The sequence below is a fragment of the Myotis lucifugus genome, unplaced genomic scaffold, assembly GCF_000147115.1.
Source record: "Myotis lucifugus unplaced genomic scaffold, Myoluc2.0 scaffold_451, whole genome shotgun sequence".
Classification (NCBI taxonomy): Eukaryota; Metazoa; Chordata; class Mammalia; order Chiroptera; family Vespertilionidae; genus Myotis; species Myotis lucifugus.
The window spans coordinates 339,693-361,535 of record NW_005871499.1 but is presented as its reverse complement, the minus strand read 5'-3'; the positions used below and the strand labels follow the sequence as shown (position 1 = coordinate 361,535).

The following is a 21,843-nucleotide window of genomic DNA, read 5'->3' as shown; positions in this document are numbered from 1 at the left end:
ACTCATGACAAGCGGTTGTATATAAACTGACCTCTGCCAAATGTCTCTCTAACCAAGGTCAAAAGACCACTGATTTAATAACAGATCAATATAGTCAGCTGTAAGAGTAAAACTGAACATTCTGTCGCTCTATACACTGTACTGGGTATTTTGTATACAAAAATCTCACTCATAATCTTATGGAAGTCATTCCCAACTTTTAATATAATGGATTATATCCAGAGGTAGTGGGTTTAATTCCAACTTTTCATCTGGATGCTTAATATTGTGTGTGTGTGTGTGTGTGTGTGTGTGTGTATGTATATATCCTATATAATAAAGAGGGAATATGCTAATTGACCATCACGCCCTCACAAAATGGCAGTGCCCACAGCCACAAGATGGCAGCGCCCAGTCCCATCAGCCCTGCTGGGGGCCTTGGGTCCTTCTGCACCTTCCACTGACTGAGGCTCAGGCAAGCAGGGCCGGCCAAGGCTTGCGCTGCCGGCAGTGGCAGCAACAGAGGTGTGATGGGGACGTCGCCTTTCCCTGATTGCCAGGTCGCCTCCTGCCCCTGAGGGCCCTGGACTGTGAGGGGGGCAGGCCGGGCTGAGGGAACCCCCTCCAGTGCATGAATTTTCATGCACTGGGCCTCTTGTGTGTATATAGACATAGACATAGACATAGACATAGACATAGACATAGACATAGACATAGACATAGACATAGACATAGACATAGATATAGATGATATAGATATAGATGATATAGATATAGATATAGATATAGATATAGATATAGATATATAGATATATAGATATATAGATATATCTATATATATCGACAACTGAACATGAAGTACTGTTTAATGATCAAAGTATGACTTACCCTTGCCATATCCACCAAGAAGTTCTCAAATAATTTCCAAATGTGATTACTTGTGTAAATCTCTTTCATTTCCACTTCAGTGTCAACGTAACAGTGATTAACGAAATTCACATAAGCAACTTTAACCTGTGCAAGTTTCAAATACAAAAGCATGTGAGTTTTCTTCATTGTTCCTTTTCAAATATCAATTATGAAAAGTTAAATAAAATCTGTGTTAGTTCCCATAATACATTATGGCATGTTTTGTGTCTACCCAGAAAGCAATCCCAACTCCCTTCTTTTACTAAAACACTCCATCCCCTGAGCCAGGGTAAACATGTGACCTTGTATTCCATTCTCCTGGGCCCAGAGGTCTTAAACCAAGTCTATCTATTTGAGACACTAGGAGTCAAAACTGTTCCCTTTCCCTCTCCCCTCTTTTTCTCCTCCTTCCTCTCCCTTCCCTCCCCTGCTCTCTCTGACTCTGCCATATTCTTTCTCTCCCTCTCCCTCTCCCTCCCCCTTCCCCAGCCCTCTACTTCATTGCTAAAGTGGGACAAGGTTAAACCCCGCCGCCTTGGCTTCGTCTGGAAGGTAGTCTGGAAGGACAATTAGCATATTACACTTTTATTATTATAGATGAAAATCATGTAAACAACTTCAGGGGATTCCTGGAATCCAAGTTAGAACCATAAGTAACACAGAGTCAGCATTCATGTCCTCAAGTGCTTATTCCTACTTGACCGAGGTCCAAGACACACTTTCAGCGACAGGGTTCTTGTGCAAGGACTGACCACAGGGTAGGGAGACATCAGAGCCATTTGATGCATTATCATAATCACCCTGACAGCAGCTAATATGTACCCATTGTTCGCTGCATGTCAAACACCTTCAGCATTTTGTATATAATGTCTTACTTAATTCCGTCCTCCAACAATCCTATCAGACCTGTACTATAATTATTTCACTTTAAACTGTGGAAATCGAAGATTAGAAAGGTTAATAACGAGCCAGCCGAACTGCTACAAAGTAATGGGTCCAGGATTCTGATTCATTCTTTAAATCATTTGTCCATTCATTCAAAACATATTTATTAAGTGTAGGCTTAGGCTCAGCTAATATAGTGGTAAACAGAAACAGACCTCATTGTTTCTAGACCTCAGTTGTTTGTAGACCTAGACTTCATCAAGTTTATAATCTTGGGAGAGGGTATGAGGGCTACAGATATTTATTAGCTAATAAAATTCAAGTGTCAAACTTCAAATGATAGAATCTACTCCAGGAGGCCAGGGAAGTCTTCCTTGGAGAAGTCATGCTTGAGTCAAGATCTGAAGCAGGGAGAGTGAAGTGGCAGAATGTGAGAGGTCAGAGTGTGTGGTCAGAGAGAGCTGCGTGTGGGAAGAAGCCTGGGCAGGAGCAGGCCTCCGGTAAAGACAGAACCCATGGAGTTACTCACTACACTAGGCTTCCTTTCTTTGCATCTTATTTCAAACCAATCAGGGCATGAAGTACCTCTGGTTTGAGGTGCCAATAATTCCACAAAAATATATACTTCAAGTCTATCATTACTACAGAGGACGATTTGCAAGTAGGAAAGTTAACCTCACCTGATACCTCTGAAGTGACTATGCTTTAAAATGTTTGGATTTATATCACGTTCAGAGTAACACATTTATGAACTTTGCAATAATACAGCACAGTAGTAGAAAAAGAGAACATTACAATGTCCATTCCTGGAAGCCTCATTAATCCTGTTGGCAGACAACCAGTTTCTAATGAGTTTTGTTCCCTATCACCAGAGCCAAGCTAGGACAGAGGGTAAAAGATGATGTGTGAATAAAGCAAATATGCGTTTCCATGTTTCCAAGAACGCATCTGTTCTATAAAGCCAGGTAACCCTTCGGAGTCCAACAGATGAGCCTACAGCCCCATCCAAGCCTCTCCTACCAATGACTGCGAATTATTTACGAAGGGTCTTCTTCATTCTCAAGAATATACTAGAAGTTACAAGTAAATCTCTCATTTTGTTCACAGGGTCATATTTAGAATTCAGAGACTCCTACAGTAGCTTCCAATGGCTATACTTTAAAAAGGTTTATCACCTTTCATAGCTTTTATAGAACTAAACAGGGGTCCAGCCGACATGGCTAAGTGGTTGAGCGTCGACCTATGAACCAGGAGGTCACGGTTTGATTCCCGGTCAGAGCACATGCCCAGGTTGGGGGCTCAATCCCCAGTGTTCTCATCGTTGATGTTTCTATCTCTCTCTCCCTCTCCCTTACTCTCTGAAATCAATGAAAATATATTTTTTTTAAAAAGAACTAAACAAGGAAACATGTTAATGCTCTTTTAAATTTTCACAATCATATAACTAAGCACAATTCCTTGACTAAATATATTATCTCCTTATAAGTAGCAGCAAGGGGACTTCTGGCACTTACTTTAAATTAGTAAAATTCTACAGCTGCTACGCTTTTGCCAGGCTTACCTCGGGGATGCAGTCATCGTGGGTCACCACCCTCACTATGTCGTCCAGGGGCAGAAGGGAATTGCACTTGATTTCCGTGTAGACGTTTTTCCCCTCTGTACAAGCTGCCAGCAACTCCACCAGGGTGATGTGGTAGGCCAAGGGGCCACTCTCATCCCCTCGGTCTCTCTCTGAACACATCATATGGAGAAGGATGGGAAATGATGCTCTATCATTGTAAAATATCAGCACATCTTCACCCCCATTTATCAACTGAAATGATAATAAGAGAGTCTACATAGCAGACCAAATATTCATCCTTGCAATTACTGCCAAAGGCTTGTTCTAACTGGAAACGTATATCTCTTTGCAAAAACCGAGTTAACATTGCAAAAGCAGAACTATACCAAGGCAGGATGGTGAAAGGATTCTAGTCAGGTGCTCAGAGATCAGTCATGAACTCTACCAAAACCAGCAGGGGGGATATGGGAACGGTGGATGGAGCAAGAATTAAGTGACACAATGATGGTAAATTGTTCATCAGGGAGTGAAATAAAACATGCAAAATATTCAAATAAAGTTACTTCCCTCCCCTGCAATGAAAGACTCCAATGTCAAAGCACAGGAAATCTCATAAGTATAAATGTAATAAAGCAGAATAAAATATTCCCGTCTCCTTTAATAGTGACAGCATGGAAAAGCCAGCACATTGAGCCAAATGCAACTCTGTAACAATCTGGAAATTCCAGTGTCATGAGCATCAGTAAAGAATAAATGTAAAAGCAGAAATAGGAAAAATAAAGAGAAAAAGGAAGGGGGGGGACGAATAAACTCAGGATATAAATTTTCCTTCCTCTTTTGTTTATATAATTTTAGTGAAGAATTCTAGTAGGTAGTTTTTTATTGCTCAAAATCCATAATGCATTACTGTCTATATAAGTAGCAAATTTCTAACCCCAATGTGAGATATTTTGGTAGGTAACACACCTTATATAATTTTTTGTTTTATTTAAATTAATAACATTTAAATTGATAAGAATTAGCTTTGAAATTTTGTTGAAAGAGAATGTATATGTGTCAAAAATATGTATTTAAACACAATATAACATTACAAACACTTCTTTATACCTAGGAACATTTCATCTTCTAAGTGTCATAAAACTGGCTTAACTATTTGCTGCTTTCCTATTTTAATTATTCCCTTGATAATCATAACACAAAATCATATTAGTTCCCACACACTTCTAGGCAATGAAGAATTAATATAAATGTAAATGTAGATAAGAAAAATGGTAAATATCACAAGTTAAAATGTTCCTTAAAATGTTTAACAACAAAATTTACATTAAAAATTCAAAGCCTTGCCCTGGCCAGTGTGGCTCAGGTGGTTGGGCATTGTCTAGCACACCCAAAGGTTGCCAGTTCAATTCCCAGGCAGGGTCCACATCATACTGTATCAATATAGAAATCACCCTCAATGCAAAAGTTAAGGTACATAGTTGTGCAAATCCCCCCAAACAATATAATCTACTACATCACTTTTTGGTACCCATGGTTGAAAGATGTCTTAATCCATTCAGGCTTTAGAAAGCCATTAGGTCACAGGGCAATGATTGACCCAGATGGGCTCAAAGAACTCTCAGTTCTCCAACATACCCCTTGGTTCCTAGCGAGTCACTTATTCATTGCATAAATCTCACTCAGTTTCAAACATCACAACGAAAATGGCCAAATAAAGTCAGTACTTCATTCATTTGGTCTCCTTACACATTTAATTTACTCTAATTAGCTAAGTTTTCACTTGTGATAAATCACTGATGAATAACTTCTATGAATTCAATTTCTTTCAAAGCCCTCTGCAAACAGTAGCAGAGAACACCCATTTGAGATTTCAGGAAGCGTGATAAAGGCACTGGAAAAGCAGAGTTTAACCCATTTTTGTTATACATTGAAAACTTGAAACTATAAAATGTTGTCACTTTCATTCTAAATAATCTACAACATTTTGTAGGATTTTTACCTTTATTTAAAATACACAAATTCATTAAAAGAAAAGCTCTTAGAAAATTATAAAATCAACTTATGCTACTTCACTAGAGGTAAGCAACACATATTCGTGCTTAAGTAGTCATGATTAAATTATTTTCCAGAGTCTTTTTTTCCCTCGCTCTAAATTAACAGAAAACACTTATTTGATCATATTGTTTGAGTGAAGTGGGTAATGTGCAAACCGAGAACATACCTCTGTCATGATCATATCCTGGCATTTCTTCACATATTTACCATCTGCCTTTACAATCGTTTGTAAAAACCTCAGGTATTCCACGTGGCGGCCGTGTGTCTCGATGCAGTGCACAAAATGCTGCACGACTCTCTCGCTAATTTCATTGCACAGATGGTAATTGTTCATGAAGATGTGCCGCATGGTCTCTGCTTCAAGGAGCTAAAGAGAGAGGACCGTGCCCTTGTGATTCTGACAAGGTCAACTTTCTATTCTTTCTACATACATAGATGAGCGCCCCTGCCTATGATCAGTTTTATAGTTTATGCAAAACCATAGTGAGTTTTCTGTGCAAGACTTTGACAAAATGCAGCGAGATCACTCACCATGAAAAGAAATCTGAGCTCACAAACAAATTTAGTTGGAAAAATGAGCTGATTATCATACAGGTTAACATGTGGGCAACAGTATTCTTGAGGATAATTTAATGATTGGTTATTCAAAGTCAGCTCTTCCTTAGTGTCAGCTGATCCACATTTTACAGGGCAGGGTGAACTCTACCTTTGAGTTGTTCATATGTATCTTACTCATGGCATTGTAGAGTTAGTTCTTTCTTTTTCCTAAAATTAAACTATATACATATAAATGAAATCTTCAGCTGCAGGTAAAATTTGTGTAATTTTTCAAGTTTCTTTAACTGTTTCCTTAATGGAAATAAAAGATATTCACTTTTAGGGCAAGAACCCCTCCCCTATTAGGAAAATAAAAATGAGGTGATGAATAAAATTCTATTCATCAATGCTGCTAAATTAAATTTGATGGACACTTTACTACAAATATTAGAAGTCACTAAAATACTTACACCAGGTGTTAGGAACAAATTCAGATGTTTATGAAGGAGAACTTGATTCTGTGGATTTCCCCGACAGAAATTCTGCAGGAACGTATGGGCTAGGTTCATTATTTCATTCATCTTTTCATCACTCTGTAAGTTAAAGAGTGGCCCATGAAACAGAGAAACAAACAGATCAGAACAAAAATACTCTCAAGAAATATGTTCTTTCACACATGCCCTTCTTTTCTCTCTGCTACTGTTTCATACTCGACATCTTCTGTGCCTCTTTTGTTTCTTCACCTCTCCTGGTTATCCCCACAGAACACCTCTCCCCCATTTTCTAGATGTTTCTCACTTCTTTATTTACCCTCCTATTATCAGTTGTCCTTCACTCTTTCAACCCCCTCTTTGTTTCACCTCCCTTTCTCCCCAACCTTCCTGCCTGCCACTGTGTTTTCCCATGATTGTGCATAGCTGTCTCTTTCTCCTGCCTCTGACTCATATCTCCTCTGCTCCCTCCCTCTCTCTCTGGGCTCCACATTCTCTCTGGTCCCCCCTTCTCTACTGCATCCTCCAATTCCTCGCATTGCTCTCCTTTCTTGGATTTTCCCTCTTTCCCAGTATTTATATGTATTTGGATCTTCCTGGGGGTTTTATTTTCTTTCTCCTCTTTCCCCACCTTCTATATCCCCCTTTCTCAACCTTCTCCGTTTCCACTGCTTGTCCCACACCTCTTCCTCCTCCTCCTGCCTCTTCTACTCCTCTGCTTCTGTTCCCCTGTCTTCCTGCCTTGTCCTAGCCTGTTTCTCCTCCATACTTACTTTTCTTTATTCCCCCACCTCTAAATTTATCTCTCTATGCATTTGTGACCCTATCTTCATTCTCTCCTCTTCCCTCTCTCTGCTCCTCCTTTTGCTATTAACTTTGTCTCTTACTTCCACCTCTTCCTTTTTCTCTTTGCTTTCTCCCCTACTTTTTCCCACTCTCTCGTTCCTAAGTTGAAGCAAGAACAATGCAAGTGAGCCTGGGACATTTTAATGTGCAGAAACGCAAAGAATGATGGGACACGTTAGAGGACAGAGACACTGGCTTACAGAGCTCACTCCCTTGGTTAATTCTGAAACAATCTGAGAATCCAAATAAATAATACTAGAAAACCAGAATAACCCATTGAGAAAAACAAGTATCTACAAGTCCATACTGGTAGAAATAAATAAATGAATAGATTGAAAGTGTGATTAAAAATGGAAATTTAGCCAAGCCGGTGTGGCTCCGTGGTAGAGTGCCAACCTATGAACCAGGGGGTCAAGATTCGACTCCAAGTAAGGACACATGCCTGGATTGCAGGCAGCTGGTCAGTGATTCTCTCTCATCACTGATGCTTCTCTCTCTCACTCCCTCTCCCTTCTTCTCTGAAATCAGTAAAAAAAATATATATATATTTTAAAGGGGGGAATATTTACATAGTTTCAAAGAAACTCTCCACAAAATACTTATTAGTGATAAAGGAAAAATGAGTACTTCACAGTGGAGAAACCTGGCATATGCAACTTTATCAACAAGGGGACAAACCAGAATTGTGTGCCACCTGACAGAAAGGGGTGGGAAGAACTTTGGGTCACTTCCTTAAGATCCTGCCAAAGCTGCACAACTGAATCTTATCACGAGGAAACATCAGATGACCCAAAAGAAGGGACAGTCCTCCCAATAGTTGGTCTGCCTTCAAAAATGTCAATGCCGTGAAAGTCCCAGCATCAGGAGATTTAAATAGACAGGACGACCCAACAGCACCTGTTTCGCAAGTGGATCTTTCTGTCAAGGGGCCACGCATAGGATGATGGGAGTAATGTGAATGGCTTGTGAGGATTAAGTGGCAGTTCAGTGTCAAACTCTTCCCTGATCTGGAAGGCTATCACGTGATTACGTAGAAGAGTGTCCTTGTTTGTAGGAAATACACACTGAAGGGCTTGAGGGTGATGGGGAATCAGATCGGAGTCATACTTTCAAATAGCTCAAGGGAAAAAGTTCATTGTAACCTTGCTATACGTTTAAAATAGTATCAAAATAAAAAATTAAAGAAAACAAGTAGCTAAGAACTAACCTTTTCATAGGGTATCTGCAGAAGATCCAGCACCACCGAATGAGCTCCCATGTTTTTCAGTAGCCGTTGATGCTGATTCCGACACTTTTTATTCTGTATGCAGAGTTTACTTAGCCGAATCAAAATCTTTTAAAAGAAGAGCAGTAAATATAACAAACCTAACATTTAATATAAAAGCTGCACAAAAATTCTTTACCATGCAAGCATTAACCCATAGAAAAATAGTTCACTTCTGCTAACCTCCTTCACAATCCGGTAGTTATTGCTCTTATTGCTGTCAATCTGAGGTATCCTTGTTCCATCCTGAACTGGACTCAAATTGTTTGATTCCTAAGATAAACACAAATACATTTGTTTATACCATATGTAGCATAGTGATAAATTTATTTATTTTATAAAAAATTAATAAATACATTTTTCAATTATTTTGTAATGAATGCATTATTCAACTTAGACATTTCCTTTGTGTGTGTTTTTTTTAACCAATACAAAGTTCCTTGGCTTTCATGAGTCATGCTAATTACCATTTCCCAATAACAACCAAATAATAAGATAAGTAAAAGAAAAGTTATTACATATAACATTATCAGTGTATTTCCTTATGCTAAATTTATTAGACAAATCATGACTTTATATTGCCTATAAGAGAAGGAATAGTAAAAGTTCAGGACATAAAAGTATAATTATATCATCATGGATGAACTTCAGGGGGAAAAAAGAGTAAAGGAGAATGTAATAATAACTGAAACACATTTCAGGAATGGGAAGAAAGAACACCTTAACCCAAAAATTCCTTGGCAGGTTACCATGACATCCTTAAAGGCCAACCAAGCAAGTACAAAACCATGAAAATGAAGAAAGGAAAATAACATTTATATTAAAAATAATATTTTAAATCAATAAGTTAATAAAGCTTATTAAGCGGACCTGAAAAAAGAAAACATATTTCATTATAGCAACCATTATCTGTAGCATACAATAAAAAACAAATATATTGTGTACAGATTTTAGATATCAAGTATTGTAGTCACCATATGAAAATAAAATGCCAGTTACAAACAACGTAATACATGAACATTTATTAATACCTAATCCCTGCCTGGTTTTAGGTAAGGTGAATGGGTCTAAAAGAAATATACGGTATGGTCCTTCCCACAGGAAAATCAGAGTCTACCTAAGAAAACAGAGAAATATAAAAATAAGAATTTGAACTGAGCAGAATTCACTACTCAGAGAGAGAGGGGAAATAGCTATCGCTTTAGACAGCTTTACGAAGGAGGTCAAGTTGAAGCCAAGGTCCTGAAAGATGAAAACCAGTTAAGTATGCAAGATTTGTGGGAGACTGGGAGATACCTGTCAGGTGAAGAAGTCTCCTTAGCCAAAGGCATTGCAGAAAAACAGACATCACAGTGTGCAGAAAGTGGCAAGAATTGACAGTGGATGTTGCAAGAAAGAGTGCAATTAGGTAAAGTAGAGCCTGATTACTGCCCTGATTTACAATATGTACAAAATTGCACGTGGAAAAAATGTCAAGTTCAACTTGGGTAAAAAAAAAAAAAAACAGAACAAAACACACACCTATATTGATGGTGTTGGGCTCTCTCAGTTAAAGGCGGCGCCAATCTAAACTCAGGAAAAAGTAACAAAAAGATATTATTATATTATTATTATTTCATTTGTACCAAGCTGTTGTTCCTACTCTTTTCCATAACAAATCACAAAGTTAATGCAAACCAAGAAAGAAAGAAAAAAACTTTCCTTGCAAGTCAAAGAATGTCGATGAAATATTGCAAGCAGAATGCCTTGATCAACGCTGAGCCTTTGCCACTTCTCGGTAAATTTTGTAATCCTTTTTTGCTTCTCTCCAGGCAACTATTGTCAAAGATGGAGGTTCCCAGCCTGAACTCTACCTTAGCAAGAAACCTCTTAGGCCACTTTTACTGAGCATATGGAAATTGCCTACACTCATTTCCTCTTTCCATCTGAAAATTTCCAGTATCACCCACAAGCCTGACTACCTTCCCTTCTGTGCCTCAGAGAGAAAGAACTCTTGATGCATGGATTTTTAAAATGCCATCTTCCCTGCCTCCTCTCCCTGCTTCCTTCCTATCTCTGTGCACAGGCAGTTTTTACCCTCTACTGATTCTTTCTCATCTCTTTAAAAATATGGCCAAGTTGAGGCTACCCAAGCCCTTGCAGTGATCCTGCCCATTCTGGGAAGTAGTCTTGCATCTCCAATTACTGTTCCCACTAAATTTCTCCAAAGAATAATCTATAACAAATTGTGCTAAAGATGTTGTATGTGCCAATGACTTTCATTACCAAAACTTTCTCTTAGCACTTGATTTGGTGTTTCACTACCATTTTCTTTAAACTCCGCTCTTTTTGTTTTATTGTGACATGGTACTCTTTCAGGTTACCTGCTACCTTTCTGACCACCTTGTCTCTTTCATTCAATAGAATTAGAACCGCAAAAAGTAAAGGACATGAACACTGAAAGCCTTCGAAACATCACTGTAGAATTCAGGGCTGTGTCATTTATCTATATAAATATATTCTAGGAGGAAAATGAAAGCAGTTCAACTCCACGCCAGGTAAATGAGAAAAACATGCAAGATATTGTCTGTAAGACAATAAACACTAAGTGAATCCTAAAACATCATAGAAAAAAATAAAAAACTATATATGTAAGTGAAGCCAGTGCAGAGGGAAGGAGCCCAAGTGCTAATACAAATGGAAACTATTTAGATAGAAACTGGAGGTAAGAGAATGAGACAAATGGGCTTTCTATTTGATAGCAACAATAATTTATAGTGAGAAGTGCCAGAGACCAATTCCAGCATGTCATAATTTCAAGAGTTTCATCAAACGGTTGATGAGACTTGGGGACTCAACATGTAGTCACCTGCATCTGGGAATGGCTTAAAGGCATTTCCCCAAACCTGAATAGGATACATTAAATTGATTGTGGCTGTCAGACAGCTAAAAGGCATCTTAATCTACATGTTATTGCCTCCTACTGGCCAAACACCTGTACAGCAGTAGGCTAATTCTTCCATTCTGACAATGCTTGTGTATACCCTTTGAAGTGTATATCTCTGCCTCGCCTCAGGACAAATTGTGCTAATAAAAAGCATGGAGTCCTGGGGATGGGAGAACATAAGACCTTAGACTTTAAGACCTTAGAACTTAGCTCCTTTAGCTAAGCTCCTCTGACCCCCAATGCCTTTCAAAATTATATCTCGTCTCCGGACTTTTTATTAGTCTCTGGATTCTTATTTAACATCTACGCACAGCCTTCTCCAGATTCCTGAACCCTTCTTGATGCTGGGATAAGAACCGCGGCAGAGAAGTGGAAATTGCAAAATCTAAAAATATAATTAAATTTCCCTTTCTGATCATAAAAGTGAAAGCTGAATTTTATTTTTTTAATGTTTTTATTGACTTCAGAGAAAAAAAAGGGAGAGGGAGAGAGGACTAGAAACATCAATGATGAGAGAGAATCATTGATCGGCTGCCTCCTGCATGCCCCCTACTGGGGATCAAGCCCAAAACCTGGGCTTGTGCCTTAATTGCGAATCTAGCCAAACCATAAACGCCCTGGTTCATGAGTCATTGCTCAACCACTAAGATACACTGGCTGGGTGGAAGCTGACTTTTTAAAAGACCTTACTGCCCTGCTTAGGTGGCTTGGTTGATTGGAGCATAGTCCTGTACACCAAGAAGTTGCGGGTTCAATTCCTGGTCAGGACACATATCTAGGTTACTGGTTTGACCCCCAGGCAGGGTGTGTACAGGAAGCAACTGATAGATGTTTCTCTCTCACATTAATCTTTCTCTCTCTCTCTAACCCCCCACCCTCTCTTCTTTTCTAAAATTAATTTTTTAAAGATCATATTCATTTTTCTCTAGAAGAGAAGAAATATTAAAGAAAACCAATTTTGTACCACAAAGCAGGATTAAGATATTACCAAGTCCAAAGACTGACAAAGCTCCTAAGGTAGAAAAGAGAGCTTTTGGATATATGTCAACTTAAAAAACAAACAAACAAAAAACACACAGTTAAAATAAAGGCAAACCTTTGGCAGATATATTCAAGTCTATTTTTCAAACAATGACCTAAAGAAAAAGCAACTGTCTTGTTTTAAGAAAAGTAATCTCACACAAAGCATACTACATTACAAAAAAGCTCTTTAGTTCAACCTAGAGGAGGATATAGACAATGCTAACCTCTGTAAGTATAAGAATTATGAAGAATAAATATTTTGATTAAAAATTGCCAGCAGTCTACAAAAAGGAGTCAACACTGGAGAATTCAATAAATAGCCCCTTTTAATTTTAGAAAATAATTTAATGTAATTAAACTGAACACCAATATGGACCCATGGAACATCTGGATGATTCCAAAGCAGTGATTAGGGGAATTTAAGAAATACGTAAACTATATAACCATGGTTAGGTTTTGTTTTCTTATTTTGATGACAAAATGCTCCAAGTTGAAGGTGCTCCAACAGTTTTCCTCCACAAAGAGGAGAAATTGGTTGTATTTTTATATCTTATACAACTTTCGTCCTAGGTCAGTGGCCAAATCTACAAAGCTCTGGCTTTATTCTAATGACAAAATACTAGTAAGGTGGAAAATGTAGAGGTGTAATTTGATTCAAAGTCCTGAAGCTGAGTAGGCTCCAAAAAGTGTGCAATACTAAGAACAGTGGCATGCTTATAGATATCCAAATTTTCCTTTTGACAACAGTGATGAAGAAAAATGACTGCACTCCAAAAGTCCTTATACTTTTATTGTAATTGCCTTCTATCATCTGGAAGAATTTAATTTTATTTCCTCTAATGCAATATGGAAAACTACTTATTTAAGTGATTTTAGAGAGGCAGCTAGATTTTTAACTGCATAGTATATACTGTAACATAAAGTAGTAGTAGATTCAGAAACAACACATCAAGAATACTCTAGAAGGATCTAGAATTTTCTAGAAGAGTCTGCAAACTGGAAAGGCAGCAGGATTCTAGGTAGAGACTCAAAGAGTGAATACCTAATCAAATATTGGATCTTATTACGGCTTCCATTTACAATTTATTTTGCATCAGACAAGGACACTCATATATCAAGAGTAAAATGATACAAGAAAATAATATTGTATGAACTATATAGTGAACTAAATATTGGCACCAATTAATGGAGCTCCATCTCCTTCATTTAAACAAGGGAAATCATGCTTTTAAGAAAGAACTTTCCAAATCCAACAATGTAGGACTGCCCGTACCTGCAGCGGGATGATTCAAATAGCTTAGTGCAGGGGTCCTCAAACTACGGCCCGCGGGCCACATGCAAATACAAATATTGTATTTGTTCCCGTTTTGTTTTTTTACTTCAAAATAAGATATGTGCAGTGCGCATAGGAATTTGTTCATAGTTTTTTTTAAAACTATAGTCCGGCCTTCCAACAGTCTGAGGGACAGTGAACTGGCCCCCTGTTTAAAAAGTTTGAGGACCCCTGGCTTAGTGCATGTCTTCTCCTTGTCCCCACCACACTGAAGTTAAAGGACCCTCCTCGCAGGACTGCAAAGCATTTTGCTCACCATCTGAATTCTTGGCCTTCTCTTTCTGTAACCTCTATTCAACCGAATTCTGAGGCGTCATTTACCAATCACTCTCCTCCCAACTTCAGATGTCAAATATCTTCCCTTCCCCTGCCCACCTCCCTCCAAAACATAAAAGAAAAATCTAATAATCAGTCTTTTGTATGTGATTGACCAAACAGATTATAATTTAATTGAAGCTCTTATAATAAATGTCACCTCCTTCAGATAACCTGGTTGTGGGATGATTAGGTATTTTTTCTCCTGCCATCTAAGAGTAACATCACGTAACAGTCATTTAGGGAGATATCTAGAGTGTTGTAGAATCCCAAAAATTACCCTTAATCTACTTATCTGATCTTGCATGTGAAGCTAATTTGGATCATCCTGGGTCATGGGTGAGTTTCTATTTCCCTGGTTGGCGCCTAAGGGTGCTTGAAGACTTGGCCTGAGATCTACAGTGCACAGAAGAGGCTCTGTCCACCATTCCTAGTAGATAATTTCCCTCCAGACATCACTCAACTCAGGTCCAAGTCCCTTCTCTTCCAGAGGGTAAATACATATTCCTAACCTTATCCCAAACCTGTTTTCCCTTCCCAACACAAATACAGTATTAGTATTTTTTTACTCATTTGCTGTCATGTGAATGAGTATTTAATAATGGTTAATCAGAGGTCCTAGAAAACACCCCTTTATCCTTGACTATCTGTATCTGATACATACGGTAACAAGAAAGAATGTGCTACTGGCGTGTATTGTTTGCTTAGAGAGATATTGGGAAAATAAAGACTAGACTAATGATAAGTATGTTCGATGTAAATTAATAGCTGTTTTCACAAGAATGTAATTATAACACAGACATCCATTATAAAACAGAAATATACAACACTTTTTATATAATACTTTTTACAATATTTGTATACTATAATATATAATACTCTTTAATATAATACTTGCCACTATTACATAAAATGCAGAAAGGACGGGCAACCCTTTAGTCAGCAGGGTGACTTAGAAGCACTGTACAGGAAATGAAAACAGTGATATAATAGAGCTGACAGAGACTATGTCTGGTACCTGATATGTGAGTGGAAGAAGCTTCGCTGGTCACATTCATATGATAGCCCACACCAACATCGCTGTGAGAGGGGGTTAGATGCACAGAATGTGGGAAAAAGGAATCAGCACCTTCTTTTATACTCACTCTTTAGCAAGAAAATATTGCAGAAATGTTTATGCTTCACCTAATGATATTTGTTCTGATTTGAATGAATCAACTTCCATAGTTTCCTTATAAGCCATTTTCTGAGGAAAAGAAACCATATAGGAACTTTAACCCTCACTAACAACTTATAATAAATTGAGAACAAATAGCAAAGTGGAAAAAAATACAAGTCAGATAGTTTATGCTAAAACAGCATTAATTTAATGTAAGCCAAAAGACAAGCGGGGAAAGATTCTTATAGTGGAAGTAATTCAAAGAACCAAATTCATATAAAAATTCACATTACAACCAAATAGAATGAAGATGTGTAAAGTAACATTTGGCTCAAAATAAAAAATTAGTTTTCAGACCCATGTCTTGTGAAAGGCCTTATTAACTGATACTCATCTTTAGCAATTATCTAAGGTAGCCTTAGCTCAGGCATAAAGGACAGGAGTATCTAATCTAATAAAAGAGAAACATGCAAATTGACCGTAACTTCGCTACACCCCAAAGCCACGTCCACCAGCCAATCAGAGCGACTATATGCAAATTAACCCAACCAAGATAGCGGCTGGAAGCCATGGAGCTGGAGCAAGCAGGAGGCTTGGTTGCCCTGGCGATGGAGGAAGCCAAGCTTCCCACCTGCCTGGACAGCTGCAGCCTCCACTAAAGGCAACAAAGGTTCAATTACAGAAGATAAATAAATCCCAGATACCTGCTTCCAGCCAGCCTCCACTGGGGGCTTGGGTGGCTGGGGTCGTGGCCAGCCTGCAAACAGCCATCAGCCCCTCACCCAGGCTGGCCACACCCTCATGGGGTGAGGGTCTCCACTGGGGGCCTTGGTCAGCCTGAAAACAGCCATCAGCCCCTTCCTCAGACTGGCCATGCACCCCAGCAGGACCCCCCCACCCTGAAGGGGGTGTGGCCAGCCTGAAAACGGCCCTCAGCCCCTCACCCAGGCTGGCCAGGCACCCCAGCGGGGACCCCCACCCTGATCGGAGACACCCTTTAAGGCAAATCAGCCGGCCTCCACCCGTGCACCAGGCCTCTACCCTATATAATAAAAAAGTAATATGCAAATTGACCCTAACAGCAGAACGACTGGGAATGACTGGTCACTATGACACACACTGACCACCAGGGGGCAGACACTCAATGCAGGAGCTGCCCCCGGTGGTCAGTGCGCTCCCACAGGGGGAGCTCTGCTCAGCCACAAGCCAGGCTGACAGCTGCCAGTACAGTGGTGGTGGTGGGAGCCTCTCCCGCCTCCTCAGCAGTGCTAAGGATGTCCAACTGCAGCTTAGGCCTGCTCCCCGCTGGCAAGTGGACATCCCCTGAGGGCTCCCAGTCTGCCAGAGGGATGTCTGACTGTCAGCTTAGGCCCAATCCCCCAGGGAGCAGGCTTAAGCCAGCAGGTGGACATCCCCCGAGGGGTCCAAGACTGCGAGAGGGCACAGGCCGGGCTGAGGAGCCCCCCACTGCCGAGTACACAAATTTTTGTGCACCGGGCCTCTAGTATGTCATATAAACAAATAAAATATATGATGAGGTCTGAGGCAAAAAATAGAAAACAGAGACAAGAAAATAAAACCCATGAAAGGAAAACTCAGAAAATCACTCTCCAAAATTAATGGATAAAAGTTCTTTGTGCAATTACGATAGCATCCCTCAACCAGATAGTGTAGGAAGAGCTCTCTAAAACTCATGGATGTTTCTGGACCAAGTCATGAAGGTTAGACATTCTACCAGTTACTTTCATCACAAGTCTGTCAATCACAAGTTTTGCCAAAGAAACAAAGTTCATAAAGAACTATTTCCTGCTGTGCAGAATCCAAATACTAACACTTGGGAAAGCACAATTTTCTTTCAAGATATCCTTCTAGAATCTAGAGGGACCTGCCTCCTTGCCTGTTTGCTTCATCAAAGAAAAAGGATCAGATGTGGTAGGCAAGGAATGGAAACCAGTCTTTACTTTTAAAGAGTAACGGGATGTGGACCATCAGTCAAAGAAGGTGTGCCTAAGGAGAAATAGAAAAACAAAACAAAACAAAACAAAAATGAAGAGAAGGGAAGAAAAGGAGAAAAGGAAAGGAATTAAATTCATTCTCTCACTAAGATAAATCTGCAAACTAAAATTCAAGTGCCTCTGAGGAAAGCTGGTGTTCAGAAAGAACACATAACACTCAACAATGAGATTGTATCATTAAATGCAAACAATCAGGAACTCTTCTGAAAGGACTTTTAAATAGAAGGCTGTTTAAAATCATCATAAAGTGAGAAATACTACTTCTCGCCCCAGGTGGGTCCCCCTGGTTGCCACATGCCCAGGATACTCCACAGCCTCACCCAGCATAGATAAAGAACAGCTTTATTGGGAAAGGGGAAACTACAAGCTGAATGTCAACAAGAGAAGAGAAGGCATGTATCCCCCTTCTTTCCTTCATCCCAAAAAAGGTGCTGAGCACTCTGCTCAACAAGAGTATGGGTCTAGATTTCTGAGGAACTGCGCCCAAACCCCCACCTCATTGAAATTCTTCAGGGCAAGTCGGAGAGTAACCTATCAATCAAGATAGGTTACCAGGCTTGGCACCAGGCTCTCTGGAATTGATCAGGGACTCCAGCTATGGACCCACAGGGATTGGACTGCTCCTCCTGAAGCCACAGGTCCCATCAGAAACCAAATTAGGGTACAGCCTCTTGGAAGAGAAGATAACCACCCCACTTCCCCCCCACCCCTCCCACCCCACCCCCCCCCCACACACACACACACTCACAAAAACAGTCTGGCCAGCTTTTTGTCCAGACAACCCAGAGTGAGCCCCTGGAGATATTTTTTTCAGTTCATTTTATTCCATACATCACACATCCGTTAAAAGAGCAAAAGGTTATGAAGCAAAACCCAGCAGATATAAATCTAGAATGTATGAATACGACAAAGAATCTATTGGAAACCCTGAAAACGAAAATACTAGTATGTATTGTCTTTGAAGTAAAAACTAGGTAGGTGGTTTAAACATCAGACTTTAGATCAGTGAGAGAGTGTTGTGTTTTTGTTAAAGAAGCAGGAACCACACATAGGGATTACAGATGAGAGATAAATATAGATATATCCATATAGGCACAATCATTGTAAAGAAAAATTAACAGCCAAAACAGATAACATGAGTGGGCACTTCTTTAAGAAGCACTGTGATACCCAAGTGGCCTGCTTCTCAACCCTTAATTAAGAGGTGGATGAACATGAAGGGCAATCCTGACTTAACCCACTCGGATACAGTTTCCGAAGTTAATCCCTCCTTCCTATATTTAGAAGTCAACATGTATTTGAATGTGATGAATTAGTAATGCTACTGATACTGCCAACTTGCTATACTCTAGCTTTTAAGCTTTCAGTAATGATGGTATAGTCTTTAGTGCCCTGGAAGATATGTTTAATAAAAGGAAACACTATAATACACAAAAACACAATGGATTTATTATATGACCAAATCCATCCCATCCTCCTATTTATAAGAGATCAAGTACAGTAATGGGATCATTTTGGACCATATATGAGATTTGTTCATAGATGGACCATAAATTCACATTTATTGCCCAGAGTAAACACAACTTATCACTGAGGGGGAAAAAAACACACAACACTTTTATGTTATTGGAAACATTTTTTTATGACTAAAATGAAGAACCACATTCAGTTATCTGGTCTTCTGATATCTAAGCAGACACCTCATTACATCAGTATGAGCTGTTTGAAAACAATGTCAATCATCCTGTGTTTAGAGCCTTTGTAAAGTTTTACTAAACAACAAAGGATGATTATCTGTATGACCTGCTAGAGAGCTGCCTGCGACTGGCTGTTTCCATTCGGATTGTGACATATTTCTTCCTGTTGACAATAAATTTTCACTGTCTTTGGCAGTTGGTTCATTGCATAACATGGATTGTTTGGCTGTGTACAAGTTAGTAACTCTGTAGTTTCTCACTTTTTTTCACCTAATATTCATCAATTATAATGTTCTATTTTCCTGGCTCCTCAATCCACCTACTTGTATACAGCCACTTCCCTGGCTCATGCTTACATAACCTCACACCTGAATGTGGACAAGAGGCTCCTAATTGGTCCCCACCCCTCGTCTCCTGTTCTGCTGAACCACCCTGGGTTCTGCCAGACCATTTCCTAGACAGTATACTCCCCTCCCTACCCAAGAATCTTCAAAGGCTCCCAAATTCCAGTTACTTCAAATACAAATCACTTATTCTTGCTGAACTCTGCTTCTCTTGTTACTATTTTTGAATCCATTAGCTAAGTAAATCCTCCCAATCCTTCCAAGTAGGGAAGCCTTCTCCATGCAGCCAGGCCCACAGAGCCTCTCCCTCCCCTGTACTCCACAGCTCAGTATTGAATCAAACGTTACGTCATACTGTTTTAAGGATCCATTCTGTGTGCTCATTCTTTGACACCAAGAGTCAAATCTCAAATATTAGACTTGATTCCAGATATCAAACTTGAAGAAGGGAAATGAGAAATTCAAGTGTGTACAGAGGCAAGGAGGCATGATGGTGAGCAGACTGAAATAGCACTTTAAGCAGAATGTTCAAAACAAAGATTTTTGCTCTGGGGAAACTTGACAGCAATCAAGTAGAGGAAGTTCAGACAGGGCTGACATTGCCTCAAACCCGGCATCAGAGAACAGACATTACAAGGATAAATACAGGGGCTGGAAATAAAAGAGAGTTTTCCACTGTTGAGAACTGTCGAATATAGAATATGACAAAGTAGGAGTTGTACAACACTTCTGAGTGATAGATAAAATATTTAAAATATCTTTAAGTTAAGAGAAGGAAGCAAATGGAGGCCAGAAGGACATCAAATTTTCAAAAGGGTTATCAAACACTGGATTTATTTTTGGCCTTGATGGCATCAGTCTGTACCTGATAACCTGGACACTGAGGTTTTTGCTGTTGTTGCTTTTGTTTAAAGATTTTTTAATGATTTTTTTTAGAGAAAGAGAGAGAGAACACATTGATATCAGAGCAAACATTGATCACTCCCCCTACCAAGGATGAAGCCCGCAACCCGGGCATATGCCCTGACTGGGAATCAAACAGGCAACGTTTCAGTGCACGGAACGATGCCAAACCAACTGAGCCACACTGGCCAGGGCTGGACACTGAGTTTTAATATGTCTCATAGACACACACAAGGAAAGGAAGCAAAGCCTGGTTCCCAAGCAAGATGGAAGGTCTGATCAGAGAGCCTGCCTTGGAACCAGGAATACCTAAAGGAGACACCCCCAGAGATAAAGCAGGGGAAGATGGGTCCACAGAAGAGCAAAGGAGCACCTGTCTTGGATTTGGCCTGGAGAGGCCATAAAAACAGGGGTGGGGAGAATAACTCTCCTGAGCTCCTATATACAAAGACAAGCCCACTTATCTCAAGATTGGGACTAGCATTCCCAATAAAGGAGCCCTAAAATTCCCAAGCCAAAAACTTTGTTCCATATGGTTACAAAACATATTTTAAAGTGCCTCACAGATGCAACGGAAATCTTCTCTAGATTAAACATAAGCCTCAGAGGCATTCCACATATAAAGTTCTAAAGAATCTAAATTCATAATATTTTTAAATTACTAAATATCTAAGTAAACACATTCCCAAGGACTTCTGCAATAATAGCGAACTTAAACCTGCAAATGACCCTCTATTACAAAACAACTAGATCCTAGATATATAACCTATTTTAAGTACATTTCTAGATTCACAGAAAATAAAGGATGACCCCAATAGAGCCCACCCTCCATCTACAAAGGAAAAAAAAATGTAACCTGAAGCCAGATCAGAGAGGTCCAAGCTGCAAGGTAACATAAGTTTCCCTGAAGGCAAATGTCATACTACGAGCTCTGTAACCCAGAGAGTAAGTTTACTCTGAGCAAGTGTCAAATTTGAAGAGCTCACCCAGACCACTGCCTTCTGACTTGGTCTCAGGCTAGCAGTGCCCCCTGGCCACAGCCATAGGCCATCACAGATACTCTAAGGAGAAAAGCATGCCAGATTTCAACCTCCAGGTCTGAAGTCAAAGATAGGAGCTCAATGTCTACTCAAATGTTTAGAGCTGCTTTACTCAAAATTAGAAGCAACCAAGATGCCCTTCAATAGATAAATGGATAAACAAACTGTAGTACATCCAGACAAGGGAGTTTTTTCAGTGATAAAAAAGAAAAAAGAAAAATGAACTAGCCAGTTATAAAACAGGGGTGGGGAACCTTTTTTCTGTCAAGGGCCATTTGAATACTTATAACATCATTCGCAGGGCAATACAAAATTATCAACTTAAAAATTAGGCTGCTATATTTGGTCAAACATTTCATTAACTCACCCCTAATGCCTTGGAAGGGCCAGACCAAATGATTTTGCAGGCCTTATATGACCCACAGGCCGTATGTTCCCCATCCCTGTGTTAAAAGGACATGGAAGTACCTCAAATGTCTATTACTAAATGAAAGAAGCCAGTCTGCAAAAAGCTATATACGGTATGACTGCAACTATATGACATTCTGGAGAAGGCATAAC

At 39.5% G+C, this 21,843-nt stretch overlaps 1 protein-coding gene across 5 annotated transcripts in view; it reads right to left on the bottom strand.

Moving 5' to 3' along the window:
* ITPR2 (inositol 1,4,5-trisphosphate receptor type 2) overlaps positions 1–21,843 on the bottom strand; it is a 417,029-nt gene that overhangs the window by 224,549 nt on the left and 170,637 nt on the right. For all 5 annotated transcript variants that reach the window (XM_023744345.1, XM_023744344.1, XM_023744346.1 and 2 more), the window contains 6 exons: positions 8,711–8,800; positions 8,471–8,596; positions 6,397–6,519; positions 5,556–5,756; positions 3,335–3,586; positions 868–993 (listed from right to left, as the gene is read on the bottom strand). In XM_023744345.1, coding sequence (XP_023600113.1) covers positions 868–993; positions 3,335–3,586; positions 5,556–5,756; positions 6,397–6,519; positions 8,471–8,596; positions 8,711–8,800 — 918 coding nt within the window. The remainder of the gene's footprint in view (positions 1–867; positions 994–3,334; positions 3,587–5,555; positions 5,757–6,396; positions 6,520–8,470; positions 8,597–8,710; positions 8,801–21,843) is intronic.